The sequence below is a fragment of the Thermothelomyces thermophilus genome, chromosome 1, assembly GCF_000226095.1.
Source record: "Thermothelomyces thermophilus ATCC 42464 chromosome 1, complete sequence".
Taxonomy (NCBI): domain Eukaryota; kingdom Fungi; phylum Ascomycota; class Sordariomycetes; order Sordariales; family Chaetomiaceae; genus Thermothelomyces; species Thermothelomyces thermophilus.
The window spans coordinates 8,058,072-8,077,159 of NC_016472.1; the positions used below are offsets into that span (position 1 = coordinate 8,058,072).

Sequence of the window (19,088 nt, forward strand, 5' to 3'; positions counted from 1 at the left end):
GATCCCTGGTTCCTCGGCTTCGGATGCGCTAAGCCGGGCAGAACCCGTTGTGGTATTCGGTGCTTCCAGTTGTTCCGCATGGTCCCCTCTCCCTTCCTACACAACAGGACTCAATCCAGAACGCGATAGACCTCTGTCGCCTATTACTTTCCCTGTTTATCCCTCTGTTCAAGCCCGTTGCATCCCGCCTGATCTTTAGCCATGAGTCGGACTTTAAGCATTCTCCGCCGCGTTTCACAGGCCCGGTTGCCAGCGTTACCGGAGCGGATCCCGGGCCGTAATCGGCGCTTCTCCGTCTCGGCCGCGGCCTCGGCATCCGAGTCGCTTCCGCTCGAAGGTTACCGTGTGCTGGACATGACCAGAGTGCTGGCGGGGGTAATTCACTTTACAAGCACCATTCAAAACTCCATCCCTTACTGACCATCGATCGCTCTGCAGCCATACTGCACCCAAATTCTAGGAGACCTGGGGTATGCTGAGCCCTCTGCTTTGCTCGAAGGAGGACAAGGAGCCGGGTAGCTGACAAGCAGCAGCGCAGAGGTGATCAAGATAGAGCACCCCGTCAGGGGCGACGACACCCGAGCTTGGGGTCCACCTTATGCCACATATAAGCCCGGTTCCTCGCAGGAAGGCCCCGGCGAGTCTGCATACTTCCTGGGAGTATGTATCGCGGTTGACGAACGGAGAGGCCCAGGCGTTTGCTAATCTGCTCAGGTCAATCGCAACAAAAAGTCGCTGGCACTCTCTTTCCAGGATCCCGCTGGAGTCGACGTCCTCCACAAGCTGGCTGCCAAGTGCGACATTCTGGTCGAGAACTATATTCCAGGATCTCTCAAGAAGTACGGCCTGGACTACGAGACCATCCACAAGATCAACCCTGCGCTCATCTATGCGTCCATAACGGGCTATGGTCAGACGGGGCCGTACTCTCAACGGCCGGGCTATGACGTGATGGTGGAGGCCGAGTTCGGGTTGATGCACATCACCGGCAGCCGAGACGGGCCGCCGGTCAAGGTGGGTGTAGCAGTGACTGACTTGACTACCGGGCTGTACACGAGCAACAGCATCATGGCTGCACTGCTCGCCCGCGCGAGGACTGGCAAGGGTCAGCACATCGACGCCGCCCTGAGCGACTGCCAGACGGTCACCCTGGCCAATATCGCAAGCAGCTGTCTGATTAGCGGGGAGAAGGACACTGGCCGATGGGGGACGGCTCACCGTATGTGACGGGCCCCCTGCTTCGTTTCGCGTCCTCGCTGACAGCCGAGCACAGCTTCCATCGTGCCATACAGGTCCTTCAAGACCAAGGATGGAGACGTCCTCTTTGGCGGAGGAAACGACAAGCTGTTTGGTATCCTGTGTGACGGACTAGGGCGACCCGAGTGGAAGGACGATCCCAAGTTCAAGATCAATGCCTCCCGAGTCGCCAACCGCGACGAGCTTGAGGCCATGATCGAAGCGATCACGGTGACCAAGACCACACAAGAATGGCTAGATATATTCGAGGGCAAGGGCATGCCCTACGCTGCCGTCAACGACATCCAGGGGACGCTGACGCACGAGCACACCAAGGCGAGGAACATGGTGGTCGAGGTGGACCACGAGGAATGCGGCACTATCAAGCTGCTCAACACGCCCATCAAGTACTCGGAGAGTAAGCCGAGAATTCGGAGTCCCCCGCCGACCTTGGGACAGCACACGGATGAGATTCTGCGGGAACACCTGGGAATGGACGATGCTCAAATACAAGAATTGAGGGAAAAGGGGGTGATTAGGTAGTAATAGCAATAGCGGCAGTAAAGGAGATAATAGATGATGCCCGAGGATAACGAGAGCCTCAACCCCCCCATTATCCTCCTATCCACAAGTTCATCAGCATCGCAATTCAGGGTTCGGGTTAGGGCTCGGTTGACTCACGTGAAAATCACGTGAAACGGTAGGAGAACCCCTCAAGTCGCAACTTCCACTCCGTCCGATGAGGAAAGCATACACTATTCATAAAATGGAAGGATTGAAGATTGCCTAGACCTGGTCATCGTGACCGAAACTGCCGATTCAAGTCAATATCGCTTATCATTATCCACTAACAACCCAATCACACAGGCGTCCAGGACAAGACAAAGAAAGGTCCATAACCCGCCAATTGACTTGTTACTTACAGCCTCTTTCAATCAACTCTGCTTCGACATGGCCGACGATACACCAGATACCGTGCCAGAGGGCGTGGCGGCGGATGGCCCCAAGAAAGATGAGACGGGGAAACCTCTCCAGGAATCGGCGCCGAAGACAGCTCCGGCTTCAACTTCGGCTTCAATGCCAACTCGTAGCCCCGGACCCGGGACTGCGCCGGTTACTTCGGCCCCTCCCACTCGGCCCTTCTATGTCCCACAGTTCACCGCAGCCACGCAAATGATACTTCAGCGGGTGAAAGGCGAGCCGAGTAGTCTGAGCGCGGCTTTATCTCAGGCGTCTCGCTCGCCGTCTATCACGCCCAGCATCTCCTCGGCGACGTACGAAGACGTGAAGAGACGGCTGGTAATGGGCATGAACACCTCGACTCAGATGACGATGCAGATGCCCGCCGCACCCTCGGCTGCTCGGTCAATGCCTTCTACACTTCCAGTACCGAAACCCACCCCATCACCGGCGCCCGCGCCGGCGCCTGCACCCGCATCCGCACCCGCATCCGCAGCCGCACCCACACCCGCACCCACACCCGCGGCGACGAAGCCAAAGAGCGGCACGGCAGGCATGAGCGCCATCAGGAAGGTCACGGCTGGCCTGACGGCCTCATCAAAACCCACTCCAATTAAAACCGCTCCCGCCAAGGTCCCCCCTTCCGAGCGCAAGACAAAGAAGACAAAGCTACCGCCCTCGTCGCGCGGTCCAGGCGTCAAGCGGAAACGAACCAAATCCCAAGCCAACCAGGATGACGACGACGACGAGGATGGCACAAGCAGTATGTCAAGCCTCTCTTCCACGCCCGAGGCTTTCTCAGCAGCAACACAACCCACCCAGTCCACCGCCCCCTCCACTCCAGTCCTCCTCACGATGACCAAGTCTGGCCGGCAAGTCCTCAAACCAGCCGCTTACAATCCGGCTGCCATGGACGCCGCCAGCAAGCGGACCCGACCCGCCCACCATTACGGTAAGCGCACCGCCGAGCAGGCCCTCTGCAAAAAGTGCAGCCGCATGCACAGTCCGGCCACCAACCAGATGGTCTTTTGCGACGGGTGCAACGACGGTTGGCACCAGCTCTGCCACGACCCCTGGATCCCTGACGACGTGGTGCGGGACCAAAGCAAGACCTGGCTGTGTGCGCCCTGTATGGAGAAACGAGAACGAGAAAAACACCACCATCACCACCACCACAACAACAACAAACGGCAGAAGGTCGAACAGCATAATCCTCATCATCATCACCACCAGCATCAGCAAGGGTCAAAAGCCAAAGGGGCAGAGGGCCAAGAGAAAGTGAGCTGGGCGAACCGCCCGGCTCAACAGAAGCGGGCTTACCTCTCGACCCTACCGCAGCAGGAGTTGGTGGCACTCCTGATGACCTGCCTCGAAATCCATCCGGATCTGCCCATCTTTCCTGCCCCATCCTCTTCAGCGGACAATCGTCCGACAACAACAACAACTACTACTACTACTACGACTACCACATCAACGACAACGACGTCGACGGGAGCCGGGCCCAGGTCTATCTTCGCGAGTACGACGACCGAGGGCTTGTTCTCCCGCGCTGAGGCCCATCCGACGGCACAGATCAACTATGTGAGGAAGGTCGGTGCTGTCGGCGCCGGCGGCGGCAGCGGGAAGGGAACCAAAGGCGGCAGCGGCGGTGGGAGTCAGAAGGAAGGCAGCTCGGAGAGGGCCGCGACTGGGAACGAGGAGGACGACGAGTTTGACCCGCTCGTGGCGCTGTGGCCCCGTGCCGGCAAGGGCATGTACTCCCGCCTGCCCCCGGACACGGAAGACGAGGCGACGCTGGTCGACGAGGGCGACTTTGAGGCGTTCAGCGTCATTGTCTATGATGATAAGGGAAGGAAGTTGGAAGAGAACGGGATGAAAGTCTGATCAGTGAGGGAGCCGGGGGGGGAAAGGGGAATGAAGAGCAGGGACTTCGGTGAGTATGGATGGCTCAGCCGCTTCCTTGCTGCTGCTGCTGTTTCGCTCGGGCTTGTCTGGCCTGCATGCATCCCTCTCGACGCCCGTTTGGCATCCGGAATTGGATTTGGCCGACACGCATGGTCCTTGGAGGATGCTACTCTAAAGGCCCCTTTGGCCACGCCATGTTCTTCGGTGGCTACGTAATTCAGCATGCCTGCCTCCTTCGGTCCTGACCGGTGCCGCCATCGACCAAGGTCACCTAGGCCCGAGTGACACAGCTGCCGGTTATACTATTTCCTGGGTGAACGACTCATTGTAACACATTAGAAGTCAGTCGGGCTCCGGTTGCACAACGTTCAGGGCGGATTCAGGTCCACGGCTTGTCATTCAGCAGCGGAAGCTTTCATATTTGTCCACGCTCTGCACTCTTCTGGATATGAGTCAGCCCTCATCTTTCCTCATTTAAAGCCAGCGTTGCATCTGGATCCCCGGCGGCCGATACGGTATCCTCTCTGAAAATTTGGCTCTACCCTTGGCGCTCAACTGCCGCGGCTGGAACGCCTCCCCATCCTCGGTGAGCTCTAGGCCCCTCTTGATCACGGCCAGCTCGCCCAGGCGGTCAAAGATGATGTCCCCTTCGCTACCGATCCCGAAGCGCATATCCTCTGTCCTCAGGGAGCCAATCCAGTGGTTGGGGAGGAAGAAATGCCGGACAAAGGACTCCTCGTCGACGATGGCGCCGCTAGACGAGCCGGGTGGCAGCAGCTCAAATGAGGCAACCCAATGGTCGGCGGCGTGGAAAACAAGACGAGTGCCATACACTCCAATAAGATGCACCACCTGGGCGGGCAGCATGGACGTGCGGATCTCCCATCGGGGCCCGGCATGCTGTGAAGCGGGATCTTCCAAGTCCTGAAAATCCCAAATGAGTATCGCGATGGTCTCGTCGTCGACCGCGACGCTATCAGAAGACTCTTTTGCGTACGTCGCAAAGTAGTGGGGGTGGGACAGAGGGCCGAATCCGCTGAGAGAGAGCCCCAGCTCTGGAGAGAGGCGGATCACTCGAAGCTGGGTCAGATCTGCCCAGGCGTGGATCATAATTGCTTGTCCCGTTTCCTCGACACTGAGCAGCAGGTCTCCCTCGGAACGGGGACACAGACATGTCAACCAGGAGGGACCAGCGCTCTTCCGGCCCGGCGGACCACAGCCGAATCGGCAGATCGGGGCTTCCCCGGCATGGTGTGGCAGAGCCCAGAGTGTATCGTGTTCCGCCGTGCTGACGAGCAGTCTCTGGTGTCTCGAAGACACGAGGACCTGCCTCAATGTTCCGAGGCCGGGCTCCTGCCTCCGTACGTCGATCAAAGGAGGGCCTACCTCCCACACAGCCTCGGGTTGGTGCGGAACTGGCCGGCGTCGCGTGACTGTCCTCGCGCTGAAGTTCTCTCTGAGGTCGCCGCAGGCTAAAACTTTGCCCTGGTCATCATAATGGAGCGACAAGATATCCGAGTACGTATCCTGGACGAACAGGAGCTGCTTCTCTGGCTCCGGGCCGGAGATGTCGTACCCGAAGACCGACCCGTTGCCCGTGGCATAGAAAACAACGGGGAACTCCCGGCTGCAGGTGATGGCGGTGATCTCCTGCGCCTTCCTGGCCTGTTCCTCTCGATACATCTCTCTAGGGGTCATGGGCTTCAGCTCCGTGATCGGGGTGCGCGGGTCGTGATCGTTGCCCGGACGGAGCACGGGGGGCTCCCAGACGCGGCATTGGCCTTCGCGGAGCTCGACGACGCGGCGGTTGTCGCCGGTGAAGGCCAGTCCGTGAGGCAGGGTGCTGGTCTCGAGTCGGACACGGTATAGGATGCGGAGTGTTCTGAACTCAAACAGGGTCATGTTCCCGAGCTGATCCACGGCGGCGAGCGTCCGGCCGTCGTGGGAACATGCCAACACCAGGTTGTATGCTCCCTCCTTGTTGACGGCAATGGGCCTGCCCGCGTCGAGATCGAACACGACCATGTCGCCGTCATCGAACGTGGCGGCGAACAGATCTGTCTCGATATCGTGGTTGAAGACGGCAGCGCGCACGGTCGTCCAGCCCCGGGCCTGGAGACGATCGCCGAACCTCAGCATGGACCCCGTCTTCTGCTCGTATACGTCGTGGAGCCTCAGCTCAGCACAGTCCCAGAAGACGAGGTCGTGGCCGTGGTACACCACCGCGAGGAGGCTCGACCCTGGGCTGAGCCACACGTGCTCCGGTGCTCGCCCTCGCATCCTCTCCGGCACATCGGCTCCCCACGACACGGGCTCGTCGTGAACCGGGGCGCGGGACTCGAGATCCCACTCGATCAGCTCGTTCCGCACGGTCGCCGCGCGCAATACGGTGTCACCCTCTGCAAAGGACAGGCCTCGACACCACGCGCCCTCGGGAAGCCCGAAGCAGGCCAGCTCCAGCCCGTTGGCGGGGGACCAAATGCGGACCGTCTTGGAGCCCGCCGAGGCGAGGTATCTGCCGCTCGTGGCGAAGGCGACACACGAGACCCTCTCGCCATGGCGGATGGTGTGCAACTCCTGGAAGATTGCGTCGTCGTGGACCACCACCCGCCCGTCCCAGCACGCGATGCCGACCGCGACGTAGCCCGGAGCCGCGGCCACCACGAACGGGCTGCGGTCCTGCGGGTAGCGGATCGTGGCCAGGCAGTCGTCCCAGCTGCGCGTCGACAGGCCTCCCACGGTGAGGCCTCGCGTGGGCCCGCCAAACACCTGCCGGATGACGGAGTTGGGCGGGCAGAATGGGGCGATGTGGTGTCGGATCGTCTTGGGGGAGCGTCCGAGGCGCTCGGCAAACTGGGGGATCAGACGTGCCAAGTCGTCGCCCCATCTCCCGAGGAGTTCGATCTTCTCTTGAGTCAGTGCGGATCGGTTAGGTCGCGGCGGCGCTGCGTCGCGCGTCCTGCCGTTGAGCATGTCCTTAATCGTCCTGCCGGCCTCGTACACCGTCCGGAGGTCCCCGTTGGCGGCCGCGAGCTCAACCCAACTAAGAAGACTGTTGCTGCCCAAGAAGTTTAAGAGCATGAGGAACAGCCCGTCGTCGTTGGGATCGACATGATCGAGATGCTGGAAGAGGAACTTGGACGCGTAGGTGGTAAAGGGGGCAGCGCTCGGGTTCCCCTGTGCCTTTCTTGCTCTGCCCTTCGCTTTCTGTGTGACCGATGCCAGGTGCTTGAGGCAAGCTGAAGCCAATCGGCGATGCGCGTCCGCCTTTGAGGGGATCAGACAAGACTCGAGCCCGCCGCGAGTTAGGAACTCTCGAGCGGTCAAGTGCACGAACTGGATTCTGTCGTGCTCGTCTACATACATGAGGTTTCCGCAATTTTTCGATATCAGGCGCCGGATGTCGCCGATCTTATCATCGGCGTCGAGCTCGGCGGCGGTCTGCATCTCTGCCAAGCCGAGGGGCCTAAAGGCATAGACGGCCCAGGTGAGGACGGCCCTTGTGGATTCACTTTCCAAACCGTTCATCTCTATCTTTGTGAGAATGTCGGCATACACCGCGTCCATGTCGGCCGGGGTGCTGTTCAGGACCCTCGTGATGGCCCCCTCGCTTGTCACCTTGCGAAGCTCGGAACATATGAGTGACGCCCACAGAAAGCAGCCCGCCGACCTCGCGAGTATGTGGGATGCGAGCGCCTCGGCGGTGGGCCATCTGTCCGACGCAGGACATGGAAGGCATGCGAGGTTCTCCGCGAGCAGGAGGGAGATGTCCGCAAGGCTGTCTTGCTCCGATATGGTGTAGCTTGAAATGCTGACTCGGTAGCTGACGCTTGGGCGGTAGTTCTCCGCAGCGTCCCTGGACGTGACCAGAACTGACAGAGGCCAGTGCTCTTGGATTCCGGCTAGGAAAGCGGTCATGTCGGCCGCGCTTCTGCATTCATCCATGGCGTCAATCACCCAGAACTGGGGTCTTTCCAACTCGACTGTCAGGATCCCCGAGACGAATACTTTCTGCCACAGGGAATGCGACCCAACTTTCTCCCCGTCAAGACCGTCATCCAGCTCCGACATGACGGCCTTCAGCTTGTGGAAAACAGCAGGATGCAGCACTGCCATCTGCCACGCCAGGGACCGCAGGCAGCTGTCCACCGCGGACTTGGCGCTATCCCGCGCTTGGAAGAAGAAGAAGCAAGGATCGAGCCCGTTGTTGCGCAGGTCACCGACAACATGGCTAGACAAGACACTCTTGCCCACACCTGGACGACCCTGAAGCCAAAGAAAAGCGGGTTCCCGTGACGCTACCCATGTCTGGTAGCAGCTCTTCTTGCCCAGCCATTCGCAGGAACCGGGAAGCTTTGCCGATGCGTGATTCCGCAGGTCATCTTCAGGGTCAGCAGGGACGCCCAGAAAGCGGGCGAGAGCACGCCGGTCCTCCTGCGACGGGACCGCGCTCTCGGCTTGCATGCGGCAGGATGCGATTACCCTCGCGAGAGCATTCCGAACGGCCACATAAGAGGGGTCCGCTCGGGTCGCGTACATGGCCACGTTGCGATGATTTGCGTCGAGAAAGGTCTGGCGCTCGTTGGGGAGGTTCATGACGGCGCTCGCCTTGTCGACGATGAGCATCTTGCGTAGCCCGACGGTCATCGGCCGCGACTCGTAAAAGGAGAACAACTGGAGGTCTTTGCTCTCTTCCGGGAAGTCCTCGCCCAGGGCTCGGATCACGTCCGATTGGGGGAACAGGTCCTCGACAAAGGGGCGAGTTCCGATCATGGCCGTATACCGGGCGAGAACCTGCGCAATGGCCGCGCCCTGATGGGGCGTTCCCAGGAAGAAGATGGAACGGACGCGATCTGCGATCGGCCCGAATGCAGCCTCTCGACGCGCGATGAGGTACGCCTGCTTGACGACAAGGCCTCCCATACTATGGGCGACAAAGATCAGGGGCGGCTAATTATCTCGTCTTCGGTCAGCAGAGCATTCGACATGCAAGTGTGAGATCCGCCCAGACTTGCCTGTCTCCCCTGGCTCATCGAAGGCGAATCATGGATGGCAACTAGTAGAGACCGAGCAAAGTCGGGAATGCTGAGGATCGACTGGCGAGTGACCGCAGCCGGGTATCCGAACGTGTGTATCCGCACGTCTGCGAAACCCTCTTCTGTGGGCAGCCATTTCTGGGGCCAGTAACATTCAGGGTCGTTTCCTTTGCTCCAGGTACTGAAGCCGTTCACACCGACGAAGACAAGATCAGCCACCGGTGCCGGGGTGAGCTCTGGATCTGGGGCATAGAGGGTCGTAAGCCTCAAGGAGCCTCTGGGAGGCTCAGCCGTATCTCTGACTCTTCCGCCTCTGTTCAAAATAAGCCGTCTCGGGCTGAAGGATCGAACGGATGGAGGACTCGCCAGGGAAGAAGTGCTGCCACTCGTCCGGCTCATACCAGGCAGTCCTTACACCTTCCGTCGAGGACAAGACAGGCGGGTTGCCAACTCAGTCACCTGAGTATTTGAGATGGGGTCTTTGTGCTCGGTTCTCTCACATAGTCTCAAGGTGATGAGGAGGCGTCGATAGGCATCAACACTCACAGGGGTTGCCGTCAGCCACAGATGGTCGACCAATCATAGGGGAATGGTAATCGGGCCCCACCGGGCCCCCTTTGGTATTAGAGAGTTAGGCGTCTATAGGCAAGAGGGGGTCAAGAACTGGTATAGATTGCACAGATGGGAACAAAAATGTGTAATTAGACCTTTGTGGACTTCCAATCATATTGGCACCAAAACACCATTTCACCTTTGGCCAACATGGCAGACAAGGCGGTTTGGGATAAGGAGATCCCAGTACCCGAGAGGGTGATCGAGTATGTGGACCAAGGAGTTCGAGACAGTAAGTCCCAGTCGCGAAATTATCCATCAGTGCTTTCTTTCCCTTGTTTTGGTCATTGACCAAGTCGGTTCCTCAAAGAACTTCCCCCCGGGACTCAGGTGCATGGCATCACTCGAAGTGGCGCCTCGTACTGGGCACGGACAGCAAAGATTGAAGCCACGGACATGGCTGGAAACCCGACTCCCTTCTTTATCAAGGCATGTCTCCTGAATGATAAGAAAGCAGGAAACACTCTCTCACCAGATAAACAGGTGCTCCAGTCTGAACAGGGAAGAGACATGGTGTCAGCGGAATACGAAGCAATGTCGTTACTATACGGCCTGAAGCCCGACATGGTCGTCGAGCCTGTGGCATGGGGCGCCTACATCGAGGAGCCAGATACGTACTTCTTTCTCTGCCGGTTCTACAACTTCTCGGAGGAGGAAGTGGAGGAAACGGAAAATGTGAAAAAGACTACCAAGAGGAGAAAAAAGGTCCCTGGCTCAGAAGACTTCCCAAAGCTTGTCGCAGAGTTTCACGGGTGCAGCCAGTCCAAGGGAGCCAAGTTCGGATTCCCCATCACCATGTACGGCGGACGAAATCCCCAGACGTTTCCCCTTTGCGAGAGCTGGGAGGAGTGCTTCTCAAGAGGGCTCGACAAGATCTTCGACATGGAGGAGCAGGCTCAGGGACCGGACGAGGAGATGCGCCAGCTGCGTGAGGGTCTCATGACCAAGGTGATACCCCGGCTCCTGCGACCCCTCGAGACGGAAGGACGAAGCGTCACCCCGACGCTGGTGCACGGGGACCTGTGGGACGACAACGTGGGTATCGACGCCGCCACTGGCCGAACCCTCGTCTTTGGCGCAACCCCCCTCTATGCCCACAACGAGTGTGAGCAAACCCTTTTCACTCTGCCCACGCGCCGCCATAAACATGGCAGAAAGGGTCTGACAGCGGTTGCGATGGCCAGATGAGCTCGGTCCATGGTGGCCGGCGCGTCATCAGATGGGACGCAAGTACGTCGAAGCGTATAGGAGGTTCTACGGGGCGTCAGAGCCAGCCGAGGAGTTTGAGGACCGGGTCCAGCTTTATGCCATGTTAGTACTTATCGCCATTTCCTTTACACATGTGCTGGTCGGTGGATCCAGAGGCTAACTAACAAGTGGGCAACACCAGCCGCTTCGACCTGCACTCATCCTCGTTATATGCGGGAAATCTTCGTTGGAGACTCCTGTAAGAAGCCTTATTTATCCTCCCTTTCCTTCTCTGCTTTTTGCAACCCTCCCTCCTGTGCACGGTTCTCATCAGTCTTGATCCCGTCTCGTTGTCCTTTATTTTCCAATCTGATTCTTTCCCCTTTTCAAATTTCAGGTTTTAGAAGCATTGAAAACAATAAAAATTTACTAACCATGTACAAAATCACAGCGTGAAAGATGCAATAAGGGAGTTGCTCCAAAAATACCCTCTTGGATACGAAGGATATCTTTTGGATAAGGAAAGTGCTGCCTTGAGCGCAAACCTGATGGAAGCGAATGCCACAGCAATTGAGGCCAACAAGGCACTCAGCTTAGCTTCGGGCACTGGTGCCGGTGTAAACGTGGAAACCTACGGACCGGGGCCTGGGGTTGACACTGCTTCGGCGGAAGTGTTATCACAGTCGACGCAAAACTCAAAGTTGTAAGCATCGAGGAACGAAAGGGATGTGAGTGAAAGCTCGGTATTTTGCCACAGGACCGCAGGATCCTGAGCATCAAAAGGAATGCTAGAAATATTAGACCAAGACCAGGATCAACAAGGGAAGGTCGCGCTTTCCGGGCGGATACTGTAATTAGCAGATGAAGAGGAACCCGACTGCTTGCGGCATTGCGTGCACTGGAAGGTGCTGGACTGCACATAATTCTGTCAAGCGGGTTAGCCAGATTGGCTAATAGAAAGAAACAATGACGGTGAAGAGAAAATTGTGTGTTCCTTCGGGATTTGCCTCGTTGGTGCGAGGTGGACGAGAATTGGTTGAACATAATTGAAGACTCAAGGGAAGAGACTAAAATTACCTACTTAAGCGGCCAGGGTGCTTTACCTAATTATGTTTGTACAGTACCTTTCCTACTTGAAGCTACTACAGCTGGCAGCCGGAGAGGCCACGCCTTCCTCGAGCCTTCCACAACCGCGGTCACGCCTTTGGTTGTTCAATACGACACGGCAAGAAATTTTGATGTCTCTCTGACTGGCGTTACTTGGCAACACAGACACCAATAATTATTGGACGGTAATTATGCGGCAAAATTCTCGTTCGTCTCTGCCTTCAATTTACAAACCTTTCAGGTTCTTCGACGACCAACGCCTAAGATAATTAACTATTAGTACACGAATGCCGAAGTCGAATGAAGGAAACCCCGAGAAAAAGGAAGGGAAAAAGGCACCAGAAAGAAAAGAAAACCGATGGGAATAAAATGGAAAGAGGAATATTAATAATTAAAGCAAGAAGAACAAAAACATGCAATCTATTAATTATGCGCCGGCTGTTTCCTCGACCTTCTCATGCCTCCCTCGCTCGTGCTCCTCCCTCAGCCGAGCCCTCTCGGCCTCGGTGAACAGGCCGTCGCCGGTCTTCTCGCCGAGCCTGCCCTTGTCGACGTAGTTGTCGCGCAGCCAGCGCAGCACGCCCTCGCTGCCGAGCCCCGGCGCGCGCTCGAGGTTGTGCTGCTCGACCCGGGCGACCGTGTCGAGGCCGACCTCGTCCATGCGCTCGCAGGGGCCCTTCTCGGCGTGGAAGAAGTCGCGGAACAGGGCGTCGACGTCGGCCGGCCGCGCCACGCCCTCGGCCAGCACCGCCAGCGTCTCGCGCTTGCAGGCCGCCCAGACGCGGTTGAAGACGAGGCCGGGCGACTGGAGGCCGTCGGGCACCACGACGGGGGCCAGCCCGACGCGGCGCATGTGGGCCGCCAGGAAGGGCGCGATGGCCGGGTCGGTCGCCCCGGACGACATGATCTCCACCATGCGGTTGCGCGGCGGGATCAGGTAGTGCGTGTTGAGCAGCCGGTGCGGGTGGTTCAGCGGGCCCTCGGCCGCCATCTCGGCCGTCGTCAGGCTGCTGCTGTTGGACGCCAGCACGCAGTCGGCGGGGAGCGACCGCTCCAGCAGCGCCAGCACCGACGTCTTGAGCGGCCGCGACTCGGGCAGGCACTCGATCGCCAGCCACGGCGCCCTGGCGAGCTCCTCGGCCGCGACCGCCCCGGCCGAGTCGCGCGCCGGCGAGCCCGACGTCGCCGTCGCCGTCCGCAGGTCCGTCGTCGTCCGCACGGGGCCCGGGTGCGTCTCGCGCGCCGCGCAGTACGCCGCCAGGTTGTCCGTCACGTACTCGGTCGCCGACCGCAGCGCCTCCGGCGAGATGTCGTAGATGGTGACCGGCCGCCGGTTCGACGCCCATACCAGCGCCACGCGCCGGCCAATGTTACCCGCCCCGACGACCAGCACGGGGCGCTGCTCGAGTGCTTGATCGCTAGGCGGCCGCCATTTCGGCTGGTTCGGCTGCTGCGGCTCCTGGGCCGCTTTCTCCTCGAAAAGGGATGATGTGGTGGTGGTGGAGAAGGCCGAGCGTTGATTGGCATGTTGTAGTAATAATAGTAAGCGGCCGGTTGGGTTCAAGCGAGTCGTCTCCCATGAGGCTGGCCGTGGCCATTGTTGACCTTGGGGGGAGGTTGATAATAGGGCTCGGGAGAGTGAGGGGCGCATCAGCTGCGAGATTCCCGAGTTGGACGGGCCTCTCATCATGACAAGGCCCCTCACAGCCAAGCCCCGCGATCCACTCATATTTATCATGTGTTTGTTGACAAGCCTCGCTGTCTTTTTGATGACCGCGGTTTCACGAAACAATGATAATTATTTGGATTTTTGGTTTGTAGGTGTTGCTAATACTCTGCCTCGAACTGTTCCAAACAGTAATAACCCTGGATTGGTTCTATGTGCGACAGAGGACGTCATCGGTGTTATTAAGTTCTTTTAATACCGTCTAAGCCCTCCGCGTGCGGTTCTATCTCGGTGGGGTGACGAACATCTGACGATCTTGGATCTTGTCTTCCCCGCACGCGCAGTAATTAGCCTCTACAGTATATTTGTGCCGCAAATCGCAACTTCTTCAAATCACCTCATCCATTCATTTTGGAGGGCATAGCCTGATTCATTCATTATTATGCTCACGATCTCGCTTCCTCGGGACGGAACGAGGTGGTAATTAGTCGCCCTGTTACTAAGATCGACCTGCTTCTCTCCCCTGCCTTACGGCACACATTCCGAATCCTGCCACTAATAATAGTATTTTAATGTGCAACCTTATTGTATGTACGGTAATTAGTGTACTGAATGTATGTATGCATGTACATACATTTGTGCTCCTGAATAGTGAGAATCGCGGCTCTTGTTTCTTGGCGCACAACCAAAAGCTCTCGAATACGGCTCTTAGTCAGTTATATAGTAGGTGCTCATGTGGTCCATACGCACTACCAAAAGCACCAATGCGGTCATTAAGAGTCTCAGCACATTACTGTAGCTTACCTCGCACTTCAGATGCCCACTGTTCTCTTCTAATTAGTGGTCAGAAGTTTTCCCTGGACGGAACCGGCTCAGTAGAGGATAAGAGGTAAATTATTTACCTTTCTTTAGAACGTTTTTATAGCAAGGTTTAGGTGACCTGATGCCAAAGCTTACCTTGTCTTCGAGAATAAGTTAGACGCTTTGTTTGCCTGTTTAGGTTTATATTAGAAGCTATAGAGCTTCTAAGAGTATTAGCCACATACATGCCACAGCTGTATAAGGCTGTTCAACGCTTTGACCAGTTCCTTTGTCTATAAATATCAGTCGTTTTATCTCCTTTGTAGATAGTTCAACAAGGTACTGTCTCCTTTATATAGCTACCTACTACAGACTGCTTTCAACGCTCCCAGAGCTCCTACTACGTTCGGCAGTTATAAGCCTGGCGCCTTGACTACTCCTCTGCTAACGTATCTTTAATATTAGTAATAGCTTCTTCTATTACAAACTCTCTTACCCTGCTTTAATACGCTTTTGACGATACGTCTATTATATCTAAGATCCTAATGAGACTTCTACATGCCTTATAGGGCCTAGTTCCTAGAACTTGTAGTATATTAAACTATAGTTATAGGCTAAATTTGCTAGTATATAGGGATTTGTTAACCTTAATAGTAATTATATGTCACAGATAAGCACATAGACGGCCCGGCAGGCTGTAGCCAGGACACAGGACATTCCGACAGCCAATCACTTGACGGACCAATCAGAAGATTATCACTGCCAAGACTAAGGTCTTCACTGGTGATAATAACATATCACCATCGATAACGCGGAATCATAGAGTGAAAGGAGAAATAGTACTAATGATAACTATTAAAGAGGGATAGATAATTATATATATATAGCTAGCTAGTCACTCGTTATAGTAGACTCTAGAAGTTCACTAGTAATAATAACCTAACCTATAATTACCAGTATTTATACCAAGTATTACTAACCATTATAGGAGATAACTCTAGTGTTATTATAAACCTTTTAGCTTTACCGAATCCCTTAGATGACCTATACGCTTATCCCACTTAATTTACCTCCGTCTAAACCCTTTTAGAAGAAGTCTAAGCTAGGTTTGTTACACGTTGCTATTACTCCCTTTATTCTATTATAGCTTAGAACGGAGGTAATTTCAACCTTGATATTAATATAGCTACTAACGTTACGGCTAAATAGCTACTTACCTAGCTTAGTCAACTCTAGCAGTAGATTTAGGAGTTAGACTAGAGAGATAAGGTTATATAAGCTCGGATCAAGGAACTCGAAAACGGCAAAAAGCACTTGTAGAAGCTAGTTAACGAGGCCTATACTAAAATCAAGGCACTTAAGGGCGCCAAAGCAAGCTATATTAAGATCGAACTACCTAGCAAATATGGAGGAACCAAGGAAGATCTTATAGGATTCCTAACGAACCTCCGATCTTACTTCTAGCTTAATGATGACAAGTTTCTAGATAATAAAGCCAAAGTCCTCTATATAGTTACGAGACTAGAGGGCAAGGTACTTAGATAGTTCGAGCCTATATAGAATAACTATCTTACTAAGAAAGATAAAGACGACTAAGACGCGTTTATATAGGTAGTCTTTCGGTCCTACGACCGGTTTAAAGAAGAGCTTTAGAAGGTTTTTAGTGACAAAGACAAGAAGATTTATATATAAAAAAGACTTGCTAATCTCTAATAGACTAAATTAATAGCCTCTTATACTATATAGTTTAGACAGGACATGCTCAAGTCTTAGCTTAATGATAAGGCGTTAATATAACTATTCTATAATAGCTTAAAGAAAAAGGTCAAAGATAAACTATATAAGTATAACTGGCCTAAGACTTTAGACGAATATATCGTATAGGCTATTAGAATTAATAATTGACTCTATATATAAGAGCAGTAGAAACGAGGTTAGACAAATAGAACTACGGTTAAGGCTAACGATAAGAAAAAACGAGTATATGTTAGCATATTATATAGAATATATCTTAGAGCTATAGATATAGACGTAGTATAGAAGTAGGATAAGAAGAAAATGACTAAAGACAAGTCTAACATTACCTACTATAACTATAGAAAGAAAGGATACTATAGATAAGAATATCGAAGCCCGAAGAAAGACTAGAAACTAGTCCCTAGAAAGGAAATTACAGCTATTAACGAAACTACTAAGGATATTATCGAAGTAGCAGCTATAAGCTACGAAGACAGGAATAGTAATATAGATAGTCTTAGACACGATAGCAACGGTAAAGACGAATAAGCACTATATTCCGAACTAGTTACTATAGATCTAGAAATAGGTCTTGCTAAATAGGACACGGCAGGAGAGTATATACTACTAATTTCGATTCTCCTAGCCTTAAGATAATAGGGTTTTATAGTTACCTAGAGGTAGGATAGATTGTAGACGACCGATACCTAAGGAATCGAAAGACCTAGATCTAATGTTCTATTCCTCTAGGAACAAATCGAATAGTACCGTAACGAAGTTTTCTAGCTTAATACGGAACTACGCGAACGGGATAAACGCTTGATTTGACTTACCTAGTAGAGCGATAGAATGAGGGACAAGATAAGGGAACTCCGACGTATTGTAGAAACCATTAAAGGGGAATAGCCTATAATATACGATAGGCCTAATAGCTACGCCGAGCATTTTGACGATTAGTAACTTAGCTATAACGTATAGAACCCTAAGTACTAGTTTATACGTGCGAACCATAGAAAAGATAAGCATATATGGGAAAACTACTAGAAGAAATACTCTTACCTTAGCATTAGAGTACTTACGGCCTATATATAGTAAGAAGGATTTGGAAAAGAATTCTAATACCTTCTAGGCGACGCTATACGACTATACCTATAATATAAGGTATATATACAAGTGCCCTGGTTCTAGTATATATTATATAAATGCTAATACTACTTTCGCGACAAATTCGAAAATAATTACTAGCCAACCTGACAAGGAAATAAGGATAGAAGCCTCTACTCTATAGAATAGGTCTATAATATAAGAAATAGAGCAGCCAAATTACTTTAGAAGATCGAAGCCTACGATCTAGAAGGCATCATAGTAGTACTAAAACAAGCTTAGCCTAGGTACTACGAAATAGAACAAGACATATAGGACTCGTACCGGAGTAACGACTACCTCTACCACGCGGATAAAAAGAAATCACGGATCTAGGAGCTTTAGATAAAGCTATAGTATATACGATGAAAAGCAGAACGGACCTAATGGTAGGAAGCTACAAGCACTTAATGGCTTATAGAAATAAGCACGATTGACGAAGCCATTATTAGCCAAATAACCGAAGAGGTTAGCACTAACCTAGGAAACAGGTCAGGGCCCTTCGAGGGGCCCGAAAACTATTAACGCCTATATAGTAGCGAGTAGTAGCGTAGTATAGGAGGAACTGGCGCAAGAGACCACTATATCGAGACCTCCCGGCAGAAATATAGGAAATCGCTATAATCTTTGGATGACAGCGGCAAGACAAGCGATTATAGACAATAGTATAATAGAAATAGCACGAAATGCTTATACTAGTAGATAGTAGAGTAGAGATAAACCTAATTTCACTAACGCTTATAAATTAGCTATAGATACCCTAGAGAATAAAGCGGAAGTATAGTATAGTTAAAGGGCTATTTCCGATATAATAAGTATATAAGGAGACCAAACTAATTAATATTACTATAGTAGAGAAAACTATAGTAGTTATATTTAGTATTATAGATATAGGTAATGATAAAGATATAATATTAGGGTTACCTTAATATAAAGATTATAACCTAGACATTAGCTAGAAGAATAGTAGCTACCTATAACCTTAAATGGAGTCATATTTGACTAGTAAGATAGAAAGTATACAAGGATCGCAAGCAAACGATGCTTAGGGGAAGGCATATCCTACGGATCTACCACAAGAGACAGATAGTAGTAGGCAGACCACTACAGACTCTAGAAAAAGCGATATAACGACACCAACGTTACAATAGGAGGAACGAGCTAAATCACTGATAGTTGTTCTCTCCGTTAACAAATGCGGAGCATTATAATTAGAGTAGTAGGTTGAGACAGGAGAAATCGCTAGCATTGCTATAGACGGAACTAAGTTTATATACTATCAGAAAATCGAGAAACGAGACAAGACTAGGAAAGTACTAAAGGAATATAAAGGACACCTAGCATTCGAACCAAAGCATCTAGAAGGATTACTAGAATATAGCCTATAAGATTACGAGATTAAGCTTAAAGAAGGAGCATAACTAAAGTTCTTTAAGATTTACTATATAAGCTAGATATAGAACAAAGAACTTAAGTAATATTTAGAGGAGAACCTTCGAAGAGAATATATCTACCTATTAATATCGCTAGCAGGCTACTTAATCCTATTTATACCTAAGAAAGATAGAAAGCTATAATTATATGTCGACTATTGGTAACTTAATAAATAGACTATGAAAAACCGATACCTATTACTGCTAATCTCATAGCTCTAAGATCAGTTAGCAGGAGCCTAATATTTTACACATCTTGACTTG

General features: G+C 52.8%; 4 protein-coding genes across 4 annotated transcripts; 2 read left to right on the top strand and 2 right to left on the bottom strand.

Annotated features, from left to right (window-relative positions):
- The first annotated feature begins 78 nt into the window (after positions 1-78).
- On the top strand, positions 79-1,865 carry MYCTH_2298437 (uncharacterized protein). Its single transcript, XM_003660249.1, has 5 exons — positions 79-375; positions 439-470; positions 534-660; positions 715-1,219; positions 1,274-1,865. Exons 1-5 carry the CDS (start codon positions 202-204, stop codon positions 1,777-1,779), a joined length of 1,344 nt encoding a protein of 447 aa, XP_003660297.1. The 5' UTR covers positions 79-201; the 3' UTR covers positions 1,780-1,865.
- Positions 1,866-2,004: 139 nt separating this feature from the next.
- MYCTH_2298440 (uncharacterized protein) lies at positions 2,005-4,328 on the top strand. Its single transcript, XM_003660250.1, has one exon. The coding sequence runs from the start codon at positions 2,188-2,190 to the stop codon at positions 4,078-4,080; it is 1,893 nt and encodes a 630-aa protein (XP_003660298.1). The 5' UTR covers positions 2,005-2,187; the 3' UTR covers positions 4,081-4,328.
- A 247-nt stretch (positions 4,329-4,575) lies between these two features.
- MYCTH_2115815 (uncharacterized protein) lies at positions 4,576-10,948 on the bottom strand (the record flags this gene model as incomplete). The annotated part of the gene is made up of 5 exons (XM_003660251.1): positions 4,576-5,192; positions 5,395-5,516; positions 5,624-8,954; positions 9,027-9,051; positions 10,931-10,948. 5 exons carry the CDS (start codon positions 10,946-10,948, stop codon positions 4,576-4,578), a joined length of 4,113 nt encoding a protein of 1,370 aa, XP_003660299.1.
- Positions 10,949-12,415: 1,467 nt separating this feature from the next.
- MYCTH_86143 (3-hydroxyacyl-CoA dehydrogenase-like protein) lies at positions 12,416-13,769 on the bottom strand. The gene has a single exon (XM_003660252.1). The coding sequence runs from the start codon at positions 13,729-13,731 to the stop codon at positions 12,472-12,474; it is 1,260 nt and encodes a 419-aa protein (XP_003660300.1). The 5' UTR covers positions 13,732-13,769; the 3' UTR covers positions 12,416-12,471.
- Between the last annotated feature and the right edge of the window lie 5,319 nt (positions 13,770-19,088).